Source organism: Sinocyclocheilus grahami, unplaced genomic scaffold (genome assembly GCF_001515645.1).
Source record: "Sinocyclocheilus grahami isolate Dianchi unplaced genomic scaffold, SAMN03320097.WGS_v1.1 scaffold110.1, whole genome shotgun sequence".
Classification (NCBI taxonomy): Eukaryota; Metazoa; Chordata; class Actinopteri; order Cypriniformes; family Cyprinidae; genus Sinocyclocheilus; species Sinocyclocheilus grahami.
In genome coordinates, this window is record NW_015505289.1 from 2,030,631 (window position 1) to 2,045,749 (window position 15,119).

At 37.6% G+C, this 15,119-nt stretch overlaps 3 protein-coding genes across 3 annotated transcripts; 2 read left to right on the forward strand and 1 right to left on the reverse strand.

Annotated features, from left to right (window-relative positions):
* Positions 1 to 1,563: 1,563 nt before the first annotated feature.
* Positions 1,564 to 4,072, forward strand: LOC107588965 (beta-crystallin B1-like). The gene is made up of 6 exons (XM_016277249.1): positions 1,564 to 1,712; positions 1,957 to 2,103; positions 2,626 to 2,744; positions 3,276 to 3,408; positions 3,488 to 3,630; positions 3,713 to 4,072. Exons 1-6 carry the CDS (start codon positions 1,587 to 1,589, stop codon positions 3,888 to 3,890), a joined length of 846 nt encoding a protein of 281 aa, XP_016132735.1. The 5' UTR covers positions 1,564 to 1,586; the 3' UTR covers positions 3,891 to 4,072.
* Positions 4,073 to 4,843: 771 nt separating this feature from the next.
* On the forward strand, positions 4,844 to 12,269 carry LOC107589029 (short-chain specific acyl-CoA dehydrogenase, mitochondrial-like). The gene is made up of 10 exons (XM_016277324.1): positions 4,844 to 4,908; positions 5,848 to 6,011; positions 6,096 to 6,245; positions 9,303 to 9,414; positions 9,629 to 9,780; positions 9,968 to 10,138; positions 10,783 to 10,920; positions 11,047 to 11,142; positions 11,319 to 11,375; positions 11,477 to 12,269. Exons 1-10 carry the CDS (start codon positions 4,881 to 4,883, stop codon positions 11,627 to 11,629), a joined length of 1,221 nt encoding a protein of 406 aa, XP_016132810.1. The 5' UTR covers positions 4,844 to 4,880; the 3' UTR covers positions 11,630 to 12,269.
* Positions 12,270 to 13,477: 1,208 nt separating this feature from the next.
* LOC107589030 (claudin-5-like) lies at positions 13,478 to 14,535 on the reverse strand. Its single transcript, XM_016277325.1, has one exon. The coding sequence runs from the start codon at positions 14,482 to 14,484 to the stop codon at positions 14,116 to 14,118; it is 369 nt and encodes a 122-aa protein (XP_016132811.1). The 5' UTR covers positions 14,485 to 14,535; the 3' UTR covers positions 13,478 to 14,115.
* Positions 14,536 to 15,119: the final 584 nt, after the last annotated feature.

A 15,119-nucleotide genomic window follows, 5' to 3' on the forward strand; every position in this document is an offset into this window, starting at 1 on the left:
TTCCCTACTCAGGGAACCATGGTTACATAAGTAACCTGAGACTTTCTGTTTATTAACCGCTAGAGCACCAAAAGTTACATAGTGCTGCTTTAATTACTTGAAGTTTAAATCCTGTTAATCTCTCAAAATTGTTTATTTGAATATATTTGAAAATGTAATTTATTCCTGTGATGTAAAGCTAAATTTTCAGCATCATTACTCCAGTCTTCAGTGTCACATGATCCTTCAGAAATCATTCTAATATGTTGATTTGCTGCTCAAGAGACATTTCTTATTATTGTGATAATATTGAAAACTGCTGTGCTGCTTAACATGTTTTTGGAAACAGCATTTATTTTAAAATAGAACTCTTTTGTAACATTAATGTCTTTACTGCCACTTTTGATAAATGTCATATGTTCCTGCTAAATAAAAGCATTAATTTCTTTAAAATAAACATCTTATTGAGCCCAAACATTTCAATGGTATTATATGCTATTGCTATATTTTACATTTAAATGGACATTATTCACTTATTTACTTACATAGTTCTTTTTTATTTATTTAACTGCCATTTCCAAGGGAAACCCTGACAGACATTTTTTTAACCACTCCAGATTATTTTATGTTTTAATCAATAAATACAGAATTCTGGCCTTCATAAACATTGCAAGAATGTAATCTAAAATGAAAATTATAATAATTATTATTATAATTGACTGCGATAAAACAACTGTAGTAATAATAATACATTTCATTCATAGCACATATCAAACATAAAATGCTTCTATAAAGCTAAAGCATGTTCGCAGGCTGCTCTTTATTTATCATTCTGCTTTCAAAGGTTATTGCTAATCATTCAGTGAGTCAGTAAGGAGAGGCTCTCAAAAGAAACATTGCAGTTATTACAGGGCTATTGCAGCATTCATTTGAGAAGATTGTAGCCATATATCTCATGCCACATGTTCAAAGAGCTCCTGTGCAACTCCATGTGGGATCCTTCTGTTGCATAACAAGCTCATTCTGCATCTGCTATCACACATACTACGACACAAGCACATAAGATATGGATTCTTATGGCCAACATTATGTAGCAATAATAATAATAATAATAATAATGCATTATATATTAAAAATACAGATTCAAATATAAACATTACACGCTCTCTAGTATTTAGCCATAATAATAATAATAATAATAGCTATTATTATTATTATAATTATAATGAATTAAACAAAAATATTACCAATATATATATCGAAAATATATATTTAAAATGTTCAAATAGATTAAAAATAAAATTTAAAAACATAAATTAATTTGATTATTGTAATGCATTTGAGTGTAACTCAGTGCAAACATCAGTGTGTATTTCTTGTGAAACTCAGGCAAAGTCAGAGAGCAGAGTAGAGTGGATTAGGATCACGTAACCTCTGACCTGCATGCGTACCTCTCGTCCATATGTAGCCTATAGCATAGAGCGCCGGCTAAGAGGGGAAAGTGCCATTGTCAGGGCTTTCCATTGACAGTAAAATGCTTACGGGCGCTGCGGGGAGAGCCTTCTGGGCTATGCGATGACCCTGCGCTTTGGCACAGGCAAAGTCTGATGACGGCATGTTTCTATTGTACGCCGGGCGCCTCTGTACTCCCCTTGCCAGGGTATAAAAGTTACAGCACTGGTCAGAGGGGGCCAGCACGAGCCAGCCAACCCAGCACAGCTGTACTCAAGCAGGTAAGAGCCCAGGTAAAACGGATACAGCAAAAGCTGAGCCCCTTCACAATCTCACGGATGTAGTAGGGAATTGCCCTGGATTCACTGGTTTTTCAGAGACTGGAATCATTTTTAAATGTGAAGCCCAAACCCTGCCATCCCTAACATTCTACCCCTGTCCCACAACACCAGTCCCATACGGACATTTTGGATTATACGCACCAAGCCTCATGACATTTTCCCACCCTTTGCTCTTTTCTCACAGACGTTCTTGATCCCCTTCATCATGTCTCAGACCGCCAAGTCCGCCACCAGCCAGGGCGCTGATGCCAAGGACAAGGGAGCTCCCGCCCCTGCCGCCACCAGCAAGGCTTCCAAGACCGGAGACCCCGGATTCATGGGTAACTACAAAGTAAGTACCTGCTTTCAACTGGTTTTAATGATCGGATTTTGGCAAACAAAACTACCTACAGACATTGTAATTAGCATGAAAACTACACTCTTAAAAGTAAAGGTTCTTTATTGGAAATTCTTTATAGTGGAAAAAGATTCTTTAGATTGTTAGAATGTTCTTCACACCAAGAAAAAAAATTATTTTAAGAACTGTTCACTGAAAGGTTCTTTGGAGAACTAAAAAGATCTGAAAAAATACAAGTCCTTTATTGGCTTCTTTGGTTCCATGAAGATCTTTATTAAACATCCATGGAAACTTTCCATTGCACTAAAGGTTCTTTATAATGAAAAAAAAATCTTTAGATTTGTAAAATTTGTTCACACTAAGAAAATAAATGGTTTTAAGAAGGTTCTTTGGGGAACCCAAAATGGTCCTTTTGGAACTTTTATTTCTAAGAGTATCCACAAAGACCAGCTAAATTGTGAAATTAAGAAAGCAAGTAGGAAAGCCGGTCATGGTCTACTACTTCTTCTCTTGCAGATCTTCCTGTTCGACCAGGAGAACTTTCAGGGCAGGATGATGGAGGTCCAGAATGAGTGCATGAACGTTTGTGAACGCGGAATGGACAGAGTCCGCAGTATCATTGTTGAGTGCGGCCCGTAAGTCACCGACCAGTGGATATTATCTAATGTGGATGGGAAAAACATAGAGGCTGTAGCTAAATCATTGAGATAATATTAGTTTTTATTAGAATATTGAATTAGATTTTTTTTATTGAATTACATTTTTTCTGTTACAGTTTTAGTAATTTTGTTTAGTGTTTTTGTCATTTTTATTAGAATTTTTTATATGTCTATATAGTTTTTTACTCATTTTTATTTCCGTTTTAGTTTTAGTTATATTTTTTAACTTTATGTACATAAAGTTGCTAAATGAAACTGATATTTTTCTAAATATTTTATTTATTTCAGTTAACGTTTATTTTATTTCAAGTGCCGAGAATGTATTTTCACGGTTTCAGTTTTAGTGTTACTTAACTATAATAACTCTGAGCTAAATCTGAACTTGTTGGAACCATCCTTTTCCCTCCATACTCATGCTGTCATCCCTCCATCCCTCTTTTTTTCTCTCGTCCACGTGTTGCAATCCACTGTCTGGTACACATCTCTCCCTGCTGTCCATGTCTTCAGCTTTGTTGCCTTCGAGCAGACTAACTTCCGTGGCGAGATGTTCATCCTGGAGAAGGGCGAGTATCCTCGCTGGGACACCTGGTCAAACAGCTACCGCAGTGATTGTCTCATGTCCTTCAGACCCATCCGCATGGTAGGACACTTGGGAGGGCGTCGCAACTTCTCCTTATTGAATTCAAATGCACGTTGCTAATTGGTCCAAATGTGTACAGGACCCCATGGAGCACAAGATCTGCCTGTACGAGCTGTGTGACTTCCAGGGCAACAAGATGGAGATCCAGGAAGATGACGTGCCAACCCTGTGGGCGCATGGCTTCTGCGACCGAGTGGGCAGCGTGAGGGTCCCCGGTGGAGCGTGAGTACCAAATCAAAACCTCAACTAACAGCTAACAGCAATGCTATCCCATGTTTTACACACTCTGTTCCTCTTTTGGAAGTTGGGTGGGATACCAGTACCCCGGCTACAGAGGCTACCAGTATCTGTTTGAGTGCGGCGACTACAGACACTACAACGAGTTTTGCGCCTTCCAGCCTCAGATTCAGTCCATGCGCCGTGTGAGGGACATGCAGTTCCACAAGCACGGCTGCTTCAATCTGACCGCCGCAAAACAGTGAACTCACCCCGCTGCGGTCCTGTAGCATAACGACTAGCCTTCTCATGGTGCTTTTTATCCCCGTACCTCCCCCTTTTCTCTGACTCTTCCACCCTCCCCAGAATAGATTCATTTAAATTGTCCCGGACATCTAACTGACTTTTTATGATGCCAATAATAAACATATTTTGGAAAAACAAAAAAGCTGACTTCTCTTGTTATTCTTTCCTTAATTTATTATTAGCGCTAATCTGTAACATTAAAGGACTTAAATAACCAAATACACAATACAAATACACAATTCACTAAGATAAAAAAATCCCTGCATTTTCCAGGGAAAGTGTTAATATTCAAAATATATTTTAATTAATAATAAAATAATAATAATAATAGAGCTATTTTTTTATTCATCTCAAAATCTCTAAAATATTCCATCATTTGAACATAACATGTATTATATAGGGTTAATTATATGTTTTAAATATAGTATTTAAATATAAATCTTTAAAACATTACATTGTAAACTTTTATAAATATTTTAGATATTATATAAATATTATATATCGACAAAGTTTTTTTATTTTTTTTACAATGATTGTTTGATCTACTGTTGTTATAGTAACAAACTCATTATAACGACTTATTTTCTCGTTATATTGTTATAGTAACAAACTTTAATTTAAATTAATATAATGTAAAGTTCATTTAATTTAAACAAAAAATGACTTAAACTAATGTCTGTAAAACAACTACTGATCAGATTATGCATTAGTATTCTGTATCGAAATGTATCTTGTACTATTTCATTTATTTATCATAATAGAGCGAATTGTCTGATTTACTTAGATATTTTTTTTAATATACATCAATTTAATAATACAAAATTCAAATGTATATTTCATTTTAAACAAACAAAAAAAATCTAATAAAACAAAACGTCAGCGTTACGTCATGATCACATGATCCGACCGGTCACTTCCTGTTTGCTTAAAGCAGTTACATCAGAGCCAAGATGGCGGCGCTTTTCAAAGCACAGAGAGGTCAGTGGAACTGGTTATTACTGTATGTTTACACCAGTGCCACTCGCAGCTCGTGAGCGACTCTGTGTGCATGAAATATGCCGCTGGATGCATTTGCAGCTAGTTTATTCAAAAGACCAATGCAGAGTGATTCTAAGCACATAAAGTGCACAAACATTTGTACGACTGTCTAAATTACTATTGGTAATTGAAGAAATATTAACGTAGAACATAATCCTTTCCTTTATATGACGCTGTTTCGGTTAGGTCTGAAGTTAACACCATTAATAAACTGGTCAATGAATGGAATTTTAAAAAAAATCACCTACTTAGCTTATTAAAATTCACTTGAAAAGGATTCTCCATGATTATGCATGACCACGTTCAACTACATATGCAATGCTAGTTTGCTGTGTTCGTGTTGTTTTGGATGGTTTATTGTCATATGTGGAGTTAATCTTTACCCTGACAGCTGACTGTTACATTCAAAACAAATGTCATTCAGGGTGAACAGTCAACCTGCTGTATATATGTATGTGTACTGTGTATATTTTTTTATGTATATATAAATACACACACAGTATATATTTTGAAAATACACGTTTATACATTAATATATTCATATTCTTATATTTAATATTATATATAAATATATTTAATATGTAAACAAAACATTTTTTTTTTAAATATATACATGCATGTGTTTATATATATATATATCGTTTTTTTGTAGATGGGCCATGGTATTTTCCTGATTTTCTGATGTAAATACTGTAATATTCAAATATTTTTTACTGATTAGATTTTGATTTAGTGTTGCAATTTATGCAGTTGTCCTGCTTTATCATTAACTTATTTTTGCTGAATCACATTTATTTTGCAGTTTTGTTTAATCATTATTCATTTGGTAAATATATACAGTATACATGCTAATATCATCTTCTTTTCTGTATTTATCAGCTCTGGGCATGGCGGTAGGGCATGGCATTCGCTGTTTGAGCCAGCTTGCGGAGCTGCCAGAGTTGCACCAGATGATGAGGCAGACATGTAGGGATTATGCTCAAAAGGAGCTTGCGCCAATCGCTGCCCAGCTGGACAAAGATCACAAGTTCCCAGCCAAGCAGGTACAAGGACCCTCAGCCATGGAGCTCCACAGTAGTCTCTGTCCTTTGATTAGAGCATATGAGGATGTTTGTGGTTGATTGTAGGTACAAGAACTGGGAGCGATGGGTGTCATGGCTGTAGAGGTACCAGAGAGTCTGGGTGGAGCTGGGATGGATTATCTTGCGTACTGTCTCGCCGTGGAAGAGCTCAGCAGAGGATGTGCATCGACCGGAGTCATCGTCAGTGTGAATAATGTGAGTCGCCTTTTATTCTGTGATTGACTGAATTCTGCTGAACCTGTTTAAGGGTGCGTTCACACTTGTAGTTCGGTTCATTTGGTCTGGACCAAAAAAGAAAACGATACATTTGGTCCTGGTCCGCTGAGCATTCACACTGGCATTTTTGACAGCGAACCTAAAGATACCAAACCTAAAGGCATAGTGATACGTTCACAACCTGATTGGTCGGGTTGAATGACGTATATTTCGTGACGGAACACACCGAATAACCCAAACAAAAGCTGTGTTCAACTTAAAGGGATAGTTCACCCAAAAATAAAAAATGTGATGTTTATCTGCTTACCCCCTGGGCATCCAAGATGTAGGTGATTGTGTTTCTTCAGTAGAACACAAACAAAGATTTTTAACTCCAACCGTTGCTGTCTGTCAGTCATATAATGTAAGTTAATAGGAATCACGACTTTGAAAGTTAAAAAAAACATACACAAACAAAACCAAATTAAACCCTGCGGCTCATGACGATACATTGATGTGTAAAGACACGAAACGATCTGTCTGTGCAAGAAACTGAACAGTATTTATATCGCTTTTTTACCTCTGATGCACTGCAATGTCCAAACTGTCCTGAGTGTGTTCACGTCTTCTTCTTCTTGCTTTACGGCAGATCGCAGACTTATAAGTGCATTACCGGCACCTATCTCTCAAGTGGACCATTGACACTCCTAATTGACAAATGGACAAATGGACCATTGACACTCCTAATTGAGATTGTAGATAGAGTGTCAATGGTCCATTTGAGAGATAGGTGGCACTTATAAGTCTGCGAGCCGCCGTAAAGCAAGAGGAAGAAGAAGACGACAGTCAGGCGCCGGCTGTTGAGAAGAATGCGCTCAGGACAGTTCGGACATTGCGGTGAAAATCAGAGGTAAAAAACGATATAAATACTGGGGCAAGTTCAAGCTGAAACCGGTGTGCACCGTTTTGCTACGGTTTACGGTTTGAACGTCATGCTTCCTGGAAACGGTGTGCAACGGGGTTTGAGATGCGTTTTCTCTTGTTTGGTAGGTGTGTCAAACATGTCAGCCCAATCAGCAGCAACATGTATGTAAACCACGTGGTATTAAAGAGACAGCTGGCACAATGTAATTAACATCCAAATAAATTCACAAGAGCAAGTATATTGTTTGCACGTTTATTTACATTAAAGGCAAAACAATTGAAATAATAAGGGCACAAGTATAGATCTGGAACTTCTTTAAAGGGGTCATATGATGCGATTTCAAGTTTTCCTTTCTCTTTGCGAGGCAAATATTGGATCACAATAATTAGGAACCACAGTTTCCACAAATCCCTTCATTTGATTGGGATGTTCTCTTTTATTCTGGCGGGCAAGGGCAGTGACTGTACCATCGAGCGTATTTTGTAGTATTAAACACGTATTTATACCGATTTCATCAGGCTCCGAAAATTCTTTAAAAAGAACACAAAGAATGGCCTTCTCAGCTGCCATAGCTGCAACTCTTGCGTCATCAGAACAGGGTGTTCAACGCACCACCGTTTCCGTTTAAAAAAAACGTTTTGCACTGTTTTTGTCGGGGCTGAACGCAGCCCTGATCAGTTTCTTGCACAGAACAATCATTTCGTGTCTTTACACATCAATGTATCGTCACGAGCCGCAGGGTTTAATTTGGTTTTGTTTGTGTATGTTTTTTTTTACTCTCAAAGCCGTGATTTCCATCCACTTACATTATATGACTGACACTAGGGCTGTGCAAGAAACTCGAATGCGATTTTCATGCGCATCTCGTCAGTAAAGCCCCTTTTGGTCCACATGATTTACTACTAATCACCAGAAGCGGCTTTACTGACGAGATTCGCATGAAAATCGCATTCGATTTTTTGCCCAGCCCTAACTGACAGACTGCAACGGTTTGAGTTAAAAATCTTTGTTTGTGTTCTACTGAAGGAACAAAGTCACCTACATCTTGGATGCCCTGGGGTAAGCAGATAAACATAAAATTTTAAATTTTGGGAGAACTATCCTTTTAAAGCGGCGCTGAGCAGACCGATCAGTGAATGACATCAAAGTACCCACGAACTCACGAAGAGCTCATAAAAAGCACTTTATACCTCCTCATTGCTCCACGTTTGCCCTCTGCTCATTTTGTTTTGGATACACCGCTCATTCCACGTCATCAAATCATGTCGCATAGCGTCGCATCTTGTCATTACTTCCTGTTTTTGGTTCGTTTAGAAGTGTTTGGTCCGTGTTGCGTTCATATTTCATTCGAACCACACCAGAGTTCGTTTGGAACCGGACCAAGGACGCTAAAGATGGGTCTCGGTCCGGTTCCAAACGAACTCTGGTGCGGTTCGAACAAATGCTTGTTTGGTGCACACCAGGGTTAGGATGGCAGCGTTCACACTTACTCAAATGAACTGCACTAACAGATCAATCGCACCAGGGTTCGTTTTAATCTAACCAAACATGACAAGTGTGAACACACCCTAAGAGCGCATTTAAAACTGTCTGTATTTAAGTATATGGTTAAACAATGAACTCATGCAATGCCTAAAGAACTCATGCAATTAATAGCAAAAAATATATTTTCAGATTTATTTTAAATATTTCGAAAAAATTTCCAAAAATATATTGCTGACAATTCCAATCTTAAAATATGTTTTGCATAAATTCAAAATATATTTTGAAAAATATATCGGTACCTAAAACACCTATATAAATACAGCATATTATATATAAATTGTATATACTGTATGTATATATATATAATGATGTATTTATAGATTATTAATAAAACAAATGTATTAATTTTATTAATAAAACAATTATATAAATAAATAAATATTTATAAATATAATATTATATTGTTACTAATTTTTCCTCATATATAGTCACTATTATATAGAATCACTATTGCTCGTACTTGTAGGGTTACTAAACTGAACAAAGCTCTAATTATCAAACCTATCCTGCAGCAGACGTGAACGGTCCTTCATTATCATTTAGCTTTTAGGTTTACTTCTGCATGTGACCGGATTGCTGTGTTTTAGTCGCTGTACCTGGGACCAATTCTGAAGTTTGGCACAGAAGAACAGAAAAAGCAGTGGATTACGCCCTTCACCACGGGGGAGAAAGTGGGCTGTTTCGCTCTGAGTGAGCCAGGTAAACAAAGCTGCATTTTTTCAAGAGCTCTGTCTGCTTTCTAAACACAGGTGGATGGTTATACTCCTTCACACAACCATTAATTGTGGAGCCTTATATTGAAATGATTTCGTATATCACTAGATCCATAGAGTTGCCATGTTTACACTAACATCAATGAGAGCTTGCTTTCATCTTTGTATGATATGAAATATGAAATATTTTTGCTATAAAGGAAACGGCAGCGATGCAGGTGCTGCATCAACATTGGCACACCAGGAGGGAGATGAGTGGGTTCTGAACGGAACCAAAGCCTGGATAACCAACTGCTGGGACGCTTCCGCCACCGTCGTTTTTGCCACAACAGACAAAAGCCTAAAACACAAGGTTCAATGTGTGGTGAATCAACTGATTTGAAAAAGATTAATTATTGATATTTTTTTATTTCATAAAATTTGAAGAGCTGAAATTATTTGATTTGATTTTATGTATTCACAGAGCGAATATGGAATTTTCAAATAAGAAATACATTATACAATTATTTATTTGATATATTATTTTATTAAAAAATCAGGGAATTAGTGCATTCCTAGTGCCGATGCCTCATCCGGGGTTGTCTTTAGGGAAGAAAGAAGACAAACTGGGAATTCGAGCTTCATCGACTGCCAATATTATTCTGGAAGACTGCCGCATCCCACTCGGCAACATGCTGGGAGACCGAGGAATGGGCTTTAAGATTGCAATGGTATGATTTTAAAGGAGCTGTATGTTATTTTGTGACTGTACTTCTGTACTAAAGCATAAAAATAGCATAATATGTTTGCAGATATTTAGGAAACATGTTCACATGCTTCTTCAGCCAGTTATTCTAATTTGAAATGTGCATTTTGTGTCAGAATGCCTGTTTTTGTTTTGGTCTGTGTGATTCCGCCCACTGTCAGTTTACCCAAGAGTATTTCGGCACCCCTTGTTGCCAGTTGGCGGAAAACACAGCGTATTGCAGCCATAGAAGCCAGCAAATGAACTTGGTCAGAGATCACAGATTCTACCTGACTTAAAAAGCTTTGGCGTCCATCTAAAAACCTCTGTGACCAGAGGCATATTAAAATGCGGATAAATCAACTAATCAACTTACACAGAAAGGCTCGTCACGTTTTATTGTCAATTGCACTCGTTCTTTTTGCGTGTCCTCAATCTGGCAACCCGCTTGAGTGTCGAGTCTGAGGAGGAGGAATCAATATTACTCTGCACCTTTAACATGCTTTTCTCATGTCAGTGTAAATAAAAACATTGCATTTCAGTCAAGTTATAAAACTAAAGCTCTTTCCCATTTGCATTTTATTTACTTTGTTTACATGTGATCTAACGCAGTTGTTTTACGTCTAACAGCAAACTCTGGACAGCGGGCGGCTTGGTATCGCAGCACAGGCTCTTGGTATCGCTCAGGCAGCGCTGGACTGTGCAGCTGATTACGCTCATAAAAGAACAGCTTTCGGCGCTCCGATTGGGAAACTGCAGGCGATACAGGTGATACACTGACTATAACTCACTATAACTCTCCCTGTGTGACATTCAGAGGGAAAGTGGAAAGGTTTAGTGTTTTCATCTTTCATGATTCAGCTGCTGACGTTTCTCTATAAATGTCTCTTTCAGTTTAAACTAGCAGACATGGCCTTGGCCATAGAGAGCGCTCGACTTCTCACCTGGAGAGCTGCAATGCTGAGGGACGCAAAGAAACCTTTCACTAAGGTTAGTCTGTTTTCTCATACTTAACTATTGTTAAGTTTATGGTAAATGTGCTAATGGTTTATTTATACTTGTGGTTAGTGGTGCAATGGAAACACACCTTAGCAACTTAATATGCATCTCTAAGTAGTCCCTGCTCAAACTCTAGATGTATGTGTGTGTGTCTGTTTGTTCTGCAGGAAGCTGCTATGGCTAAACTGGGTGCATCTGAGGCTGCTACGTTTGTCTCTCACCAGGTAATCATCCAATGTTTTTAATAGTAGATCTTTTATTTCTAAAACAAGAAACCCATCATTCTGTAGATGCACTAACATGAGTATTTTGTTGAAATGTGAAGGCCATCCAGGTGCTGGGCGGTATGGGTTACGTCACAGACATGCCTGCTGAGAGACACTACCGTGACGCCCGAATCACAGAGATCTATGAAGGCACCAGCGAGATCCAGAGATTAGTCATCGCCAACAAGATTCTCAAAGAATATCAACAGTAGGAGAGCTGATGTTCATGTCAACTCGCTCGGTTACGACACTGATCGGGTCGGTCACAGATCTCAGGACTGTGATACTGTGACTGGCCACTGAAGATGTATTAATGGTCCTCTCTCAGAGATTGAGTGACACAAGACTGTTTGAAGTGCATTTTCTCATTTGTGCCACAGGAGTGCAGTAGATAGTCTGGATCGTTTGCCTTTGTATCATAAGAGGGCGCTTGACTGTAAGGACTAATTTTCACTGGGAATTTAAATGCATATCTGATTGTACATAATGAATTGTATGTATTTGTTATGCATTTTAAAATGAATAATGATATCAAGTTGTAAGATTATGATTTATTTAAAGTTGTTTTATTGTAACAGCTTATTGTAATTCTAAGATTCCTCTGCAGCAAATGTTCTGATGATATAATTAGGTTTTAATCTTGGTTAGAGGAAAATTGTTCATGGAACACAATTTAAGGATTTTTAAACTGCTTGCATGCACTGGTACAGGTTCCGTTTTTTTCTTTTGAGAGAGTATGATGCAAACTTAAATAATGCACTGCTGAAATTATGAACAATTTTAAGTGGGCTCCAACTGTCTTGAGATCACGAGTGAAAATGCTTCTGTTTTGTCTAATTTAATAAAAAATGCATGAACAGCATACAAATGTGTAAATGATTAGTTTGATTAGTGACCTAGAAAAAGAGCAGATTATAAAATATTTCTTATTCATTTTACATAATTATCATATTCTATCAATATCATATTTTTCAATATGTTTACAGGTTTAGGGGAAAACATTTTATGCATATGGTCCTAAAATTAAAATAATAACTTTATTTAACTTAAATAATCACTGTTTAATGCATTTGTTAGTGCATGTTCTTCCTGAGTTTGTGACCAGATTTGGCTTCAGTCCCACCTGCTGCTGGTCTCTAATCTATCGGCCACATCAGGGGAGAAGAGGTGCCATCATTTCTTGTGTGCCGTTTCTGTCATTATAGACTGTGTGAGCTTTTTCCGCAGGACTCAGAACTGGGTCAAAGTTCCAGTATTTCGGAGACCTGAAATGATGCCGATGAGGATAAAGGTCACGACTCTGACTTTTGTTGTCCTTGCTTTAACCATGCCTAAGATCATACATGGGTATGATTTTAGGCATAAAACAAAAATTGTAACCAGTGTAGGTTAAAGGAATGATTCCCCCCAAAATGAAAATTTGCTGCTAAACATGCAGCTTTTCACTTCACAAGATGTTGATGGACTGGAGTGGTGTGGATTATTGTGATGTTTTTATCAGCTGTTCGGACTCTCATTCTGACGGCACCCATTCACTGCAGAGGAGCCATTGGTGAGCAAGTGATGTAATGCTAAATTCCTCCAAATCTGTTCTGATGAACCATATTGGGCGACCTGAGGGTGAGTAAATTTTCAGCAAATTTTCATTTTTGGATGAATTCTTCCTTTAACCTGCCCAAAAAGCACACACACACAATAAAAATGTATTATTTATGTCGTTGCATTAGATTATTTAGAAAAAGATTGCAAAGGCACACCTTTCAAAGCAAAACATTTCACAAAAGGAAAACGATGCATTTTTATTATTATACTTTATATTTGTTTTTTAAGTATATTGTCAATATGTATTAGTAATTTAGGGAGCCGTTTAGTATATTTATTCAATTCAACTAAAAACAAGCAGGAAATGTTGGTTTATTTTAGAAAGAAATCAGTAATCCAAAACAAAACTGCTTTTTCTACAGTTCTTTTATTATTAAAGTGTACACTTCACGCATAAGAAACGTGCATCATTTATGCACCATCAAAATTATGCAACAGGACACATTATTACCAAAAAACTTTTTATTTATTACTTTGAATATGCCCAGATTTACTGAAAAAAAGGTTTCATACAACTATGTACAATCAGGAGATCATGTAAAGCTGCAGCAGAAAGGCAGAACAATAGGCATTATTCAGTGTCTTATTGAAGCACAGAGCGTGTCTAATTAGTGCACTCTCATAAAGCGGAACAAATACAAGAAATATAGACCCTCCCATCTCCCCCCCCTTAAGCCAGAGTGATTAAAATCAAATGCAAACAAATGAGCAGCTGACCCTAATATCATTAACTAAGACAGAAATACCCGTGTACATCTAATTGTTTATTACCATGACATACTGTTAAAGAAGCTAAAGACAGAAAAATACAATCGTACATAGTTTATACATACATACAGTCAAAGTTTATACATTCTGTCAATTGATTATCTGAATGTTTGCCAGGTTTGGTACAAGGCTGACTGCAGTGTGACAATATTTCATCTAAAGCTATTTGAAACTATTTTTTGTCATAATGACACGCACTTTTAATGAATATGCAATATTTGTACTTAAAAAAATAGTTTCTCACACTCGTTAAAAATTTTTTTACAGCACCTAAAAGTACGTTTTCATATAAATTTTAACATACTAGTCCATGGTTGAACAATGAGGCTCACACGTAGTTTCGTTTATCATAGTCCCCATTGACTGATGTGCTTTTTGTAGGTGGAGGTATATATTTTAGAGGATACAAGGTTTTCTCATCATGTGGACGAGAGAAACATAGAATCACTCCTCCGACCAGAAGCATGGCAGATGCTGCCCATCCGATGTAGAGCGCAGCTCCAATTTCTCTCTTCTTTGCATAAGGCACTTGAGGGTCATAGAAGTCTGAGATGATGTTATTGGCCATCCAGCACAGAGGCACCAACACAAACAAGCCTGCGATGATGTATATCACCCCTCCGACGTTGACTACTTTGGCTTTGATGGACTCTTTACTGATGCAGTTGGTGCACTGAGCGCCGGCGATGGTTATCATCAGAGCCTGGACACCCAGAACCGCTGAGATGACCGTCAGAGCCCGAGCAGTCTGGAGCGATACAAGTGTGTGTGTGTGTGTGTGTGTGTGTGTGAGAGAGAGAGAGAGAGAGAGAGAGAGAGAGAGAGGGAGAGCGCGCGCTTCCCTTTATATTTCCCCGTCTCTCTCTCAATCGCTTCAGTAGGCCTACATATTAACATAATATTTTCGTCTATTTAGTTACTTTTAAATACAATTATTTTTACAGTTATTACTTTTAAAAGTGAATGTTTTTCGGAGTTAATTAACCTTTTTTCAGCTGTTTATTGAAGTTCTGTTGCCATGATTGCCACTCAGTGGGCATTTGGCGAAGTGATATGCAACTGTAATGCGGTCCACAAATTGGAACTACTTCATAGTCGTCTTTAGGAAGCAACACTAACAACGCAAAGTAACCAACTATCTACACCTAGCAATCAGACAGAACTGCCTAGGAACGTCTAGTAACCAGCCAGAACCCACAAGCAAGCAGCTAGAACACACTAGCAGTATGCCAGAACTTCCTAGCAACCAACTAGACCATCTTAAAGGAACACTCCTCAATTTTTGAAAATAGGCTCATTTTCCAACTCCCCTAGAGTTAAACAGTTGAGTTT

Bases quoted from the DNA above. Each gene is read 5' to 3' on its own strand.
- LOC107589030 (XM_016277325.1), bottom strand. From the start codon at position 14,484: ATGATAACCATCGCCGGCGCTCAGTGCACCAACTGCATCAGTAAAGAG.
- LOC107589029 (XM_016277324.1), top strand. From the start codon at position 4,881: ATGGCGGCGCTTTTCAAAGCACAGAGAG. The intron at 4,909-5,847 runs GTCAGTGGAACT...TGTATTTATCAG, and splicing joins GCTTTTCAAAGCACAGAGAG to CTCTGGGCATGGCGGTAGGG. The intron at 6,246-9,302 runs GTGAGTCGCCTT...GCTGTGTTTTAG, and splicing joins TCATCGTCAGTGTGAATAAT to TCGCTGTACCTGGGACCAAT.
- LOC107588965 (XM_016277249.1), top strand. From the start codon at position 1,587: ATGACGGCATGTTTCTATTGTACGCCGGGCGCCTCTGTACTCCCCTTG. The intron at 1,713-1,956 runs GTAAGAGCCCAG...CTTTTCTCACAG, and splicing joins GCACAGCTGTACTCAAGCAG to ACGTTCTTGATCCCCTTCAT. The intron at 3,409-3,487 runs GTAGGACACTTG...AAATGTGTACAG, and splicing joins CCTTCAGACCCATCCGCATG to GACCCCATGGAGCACAAGAT.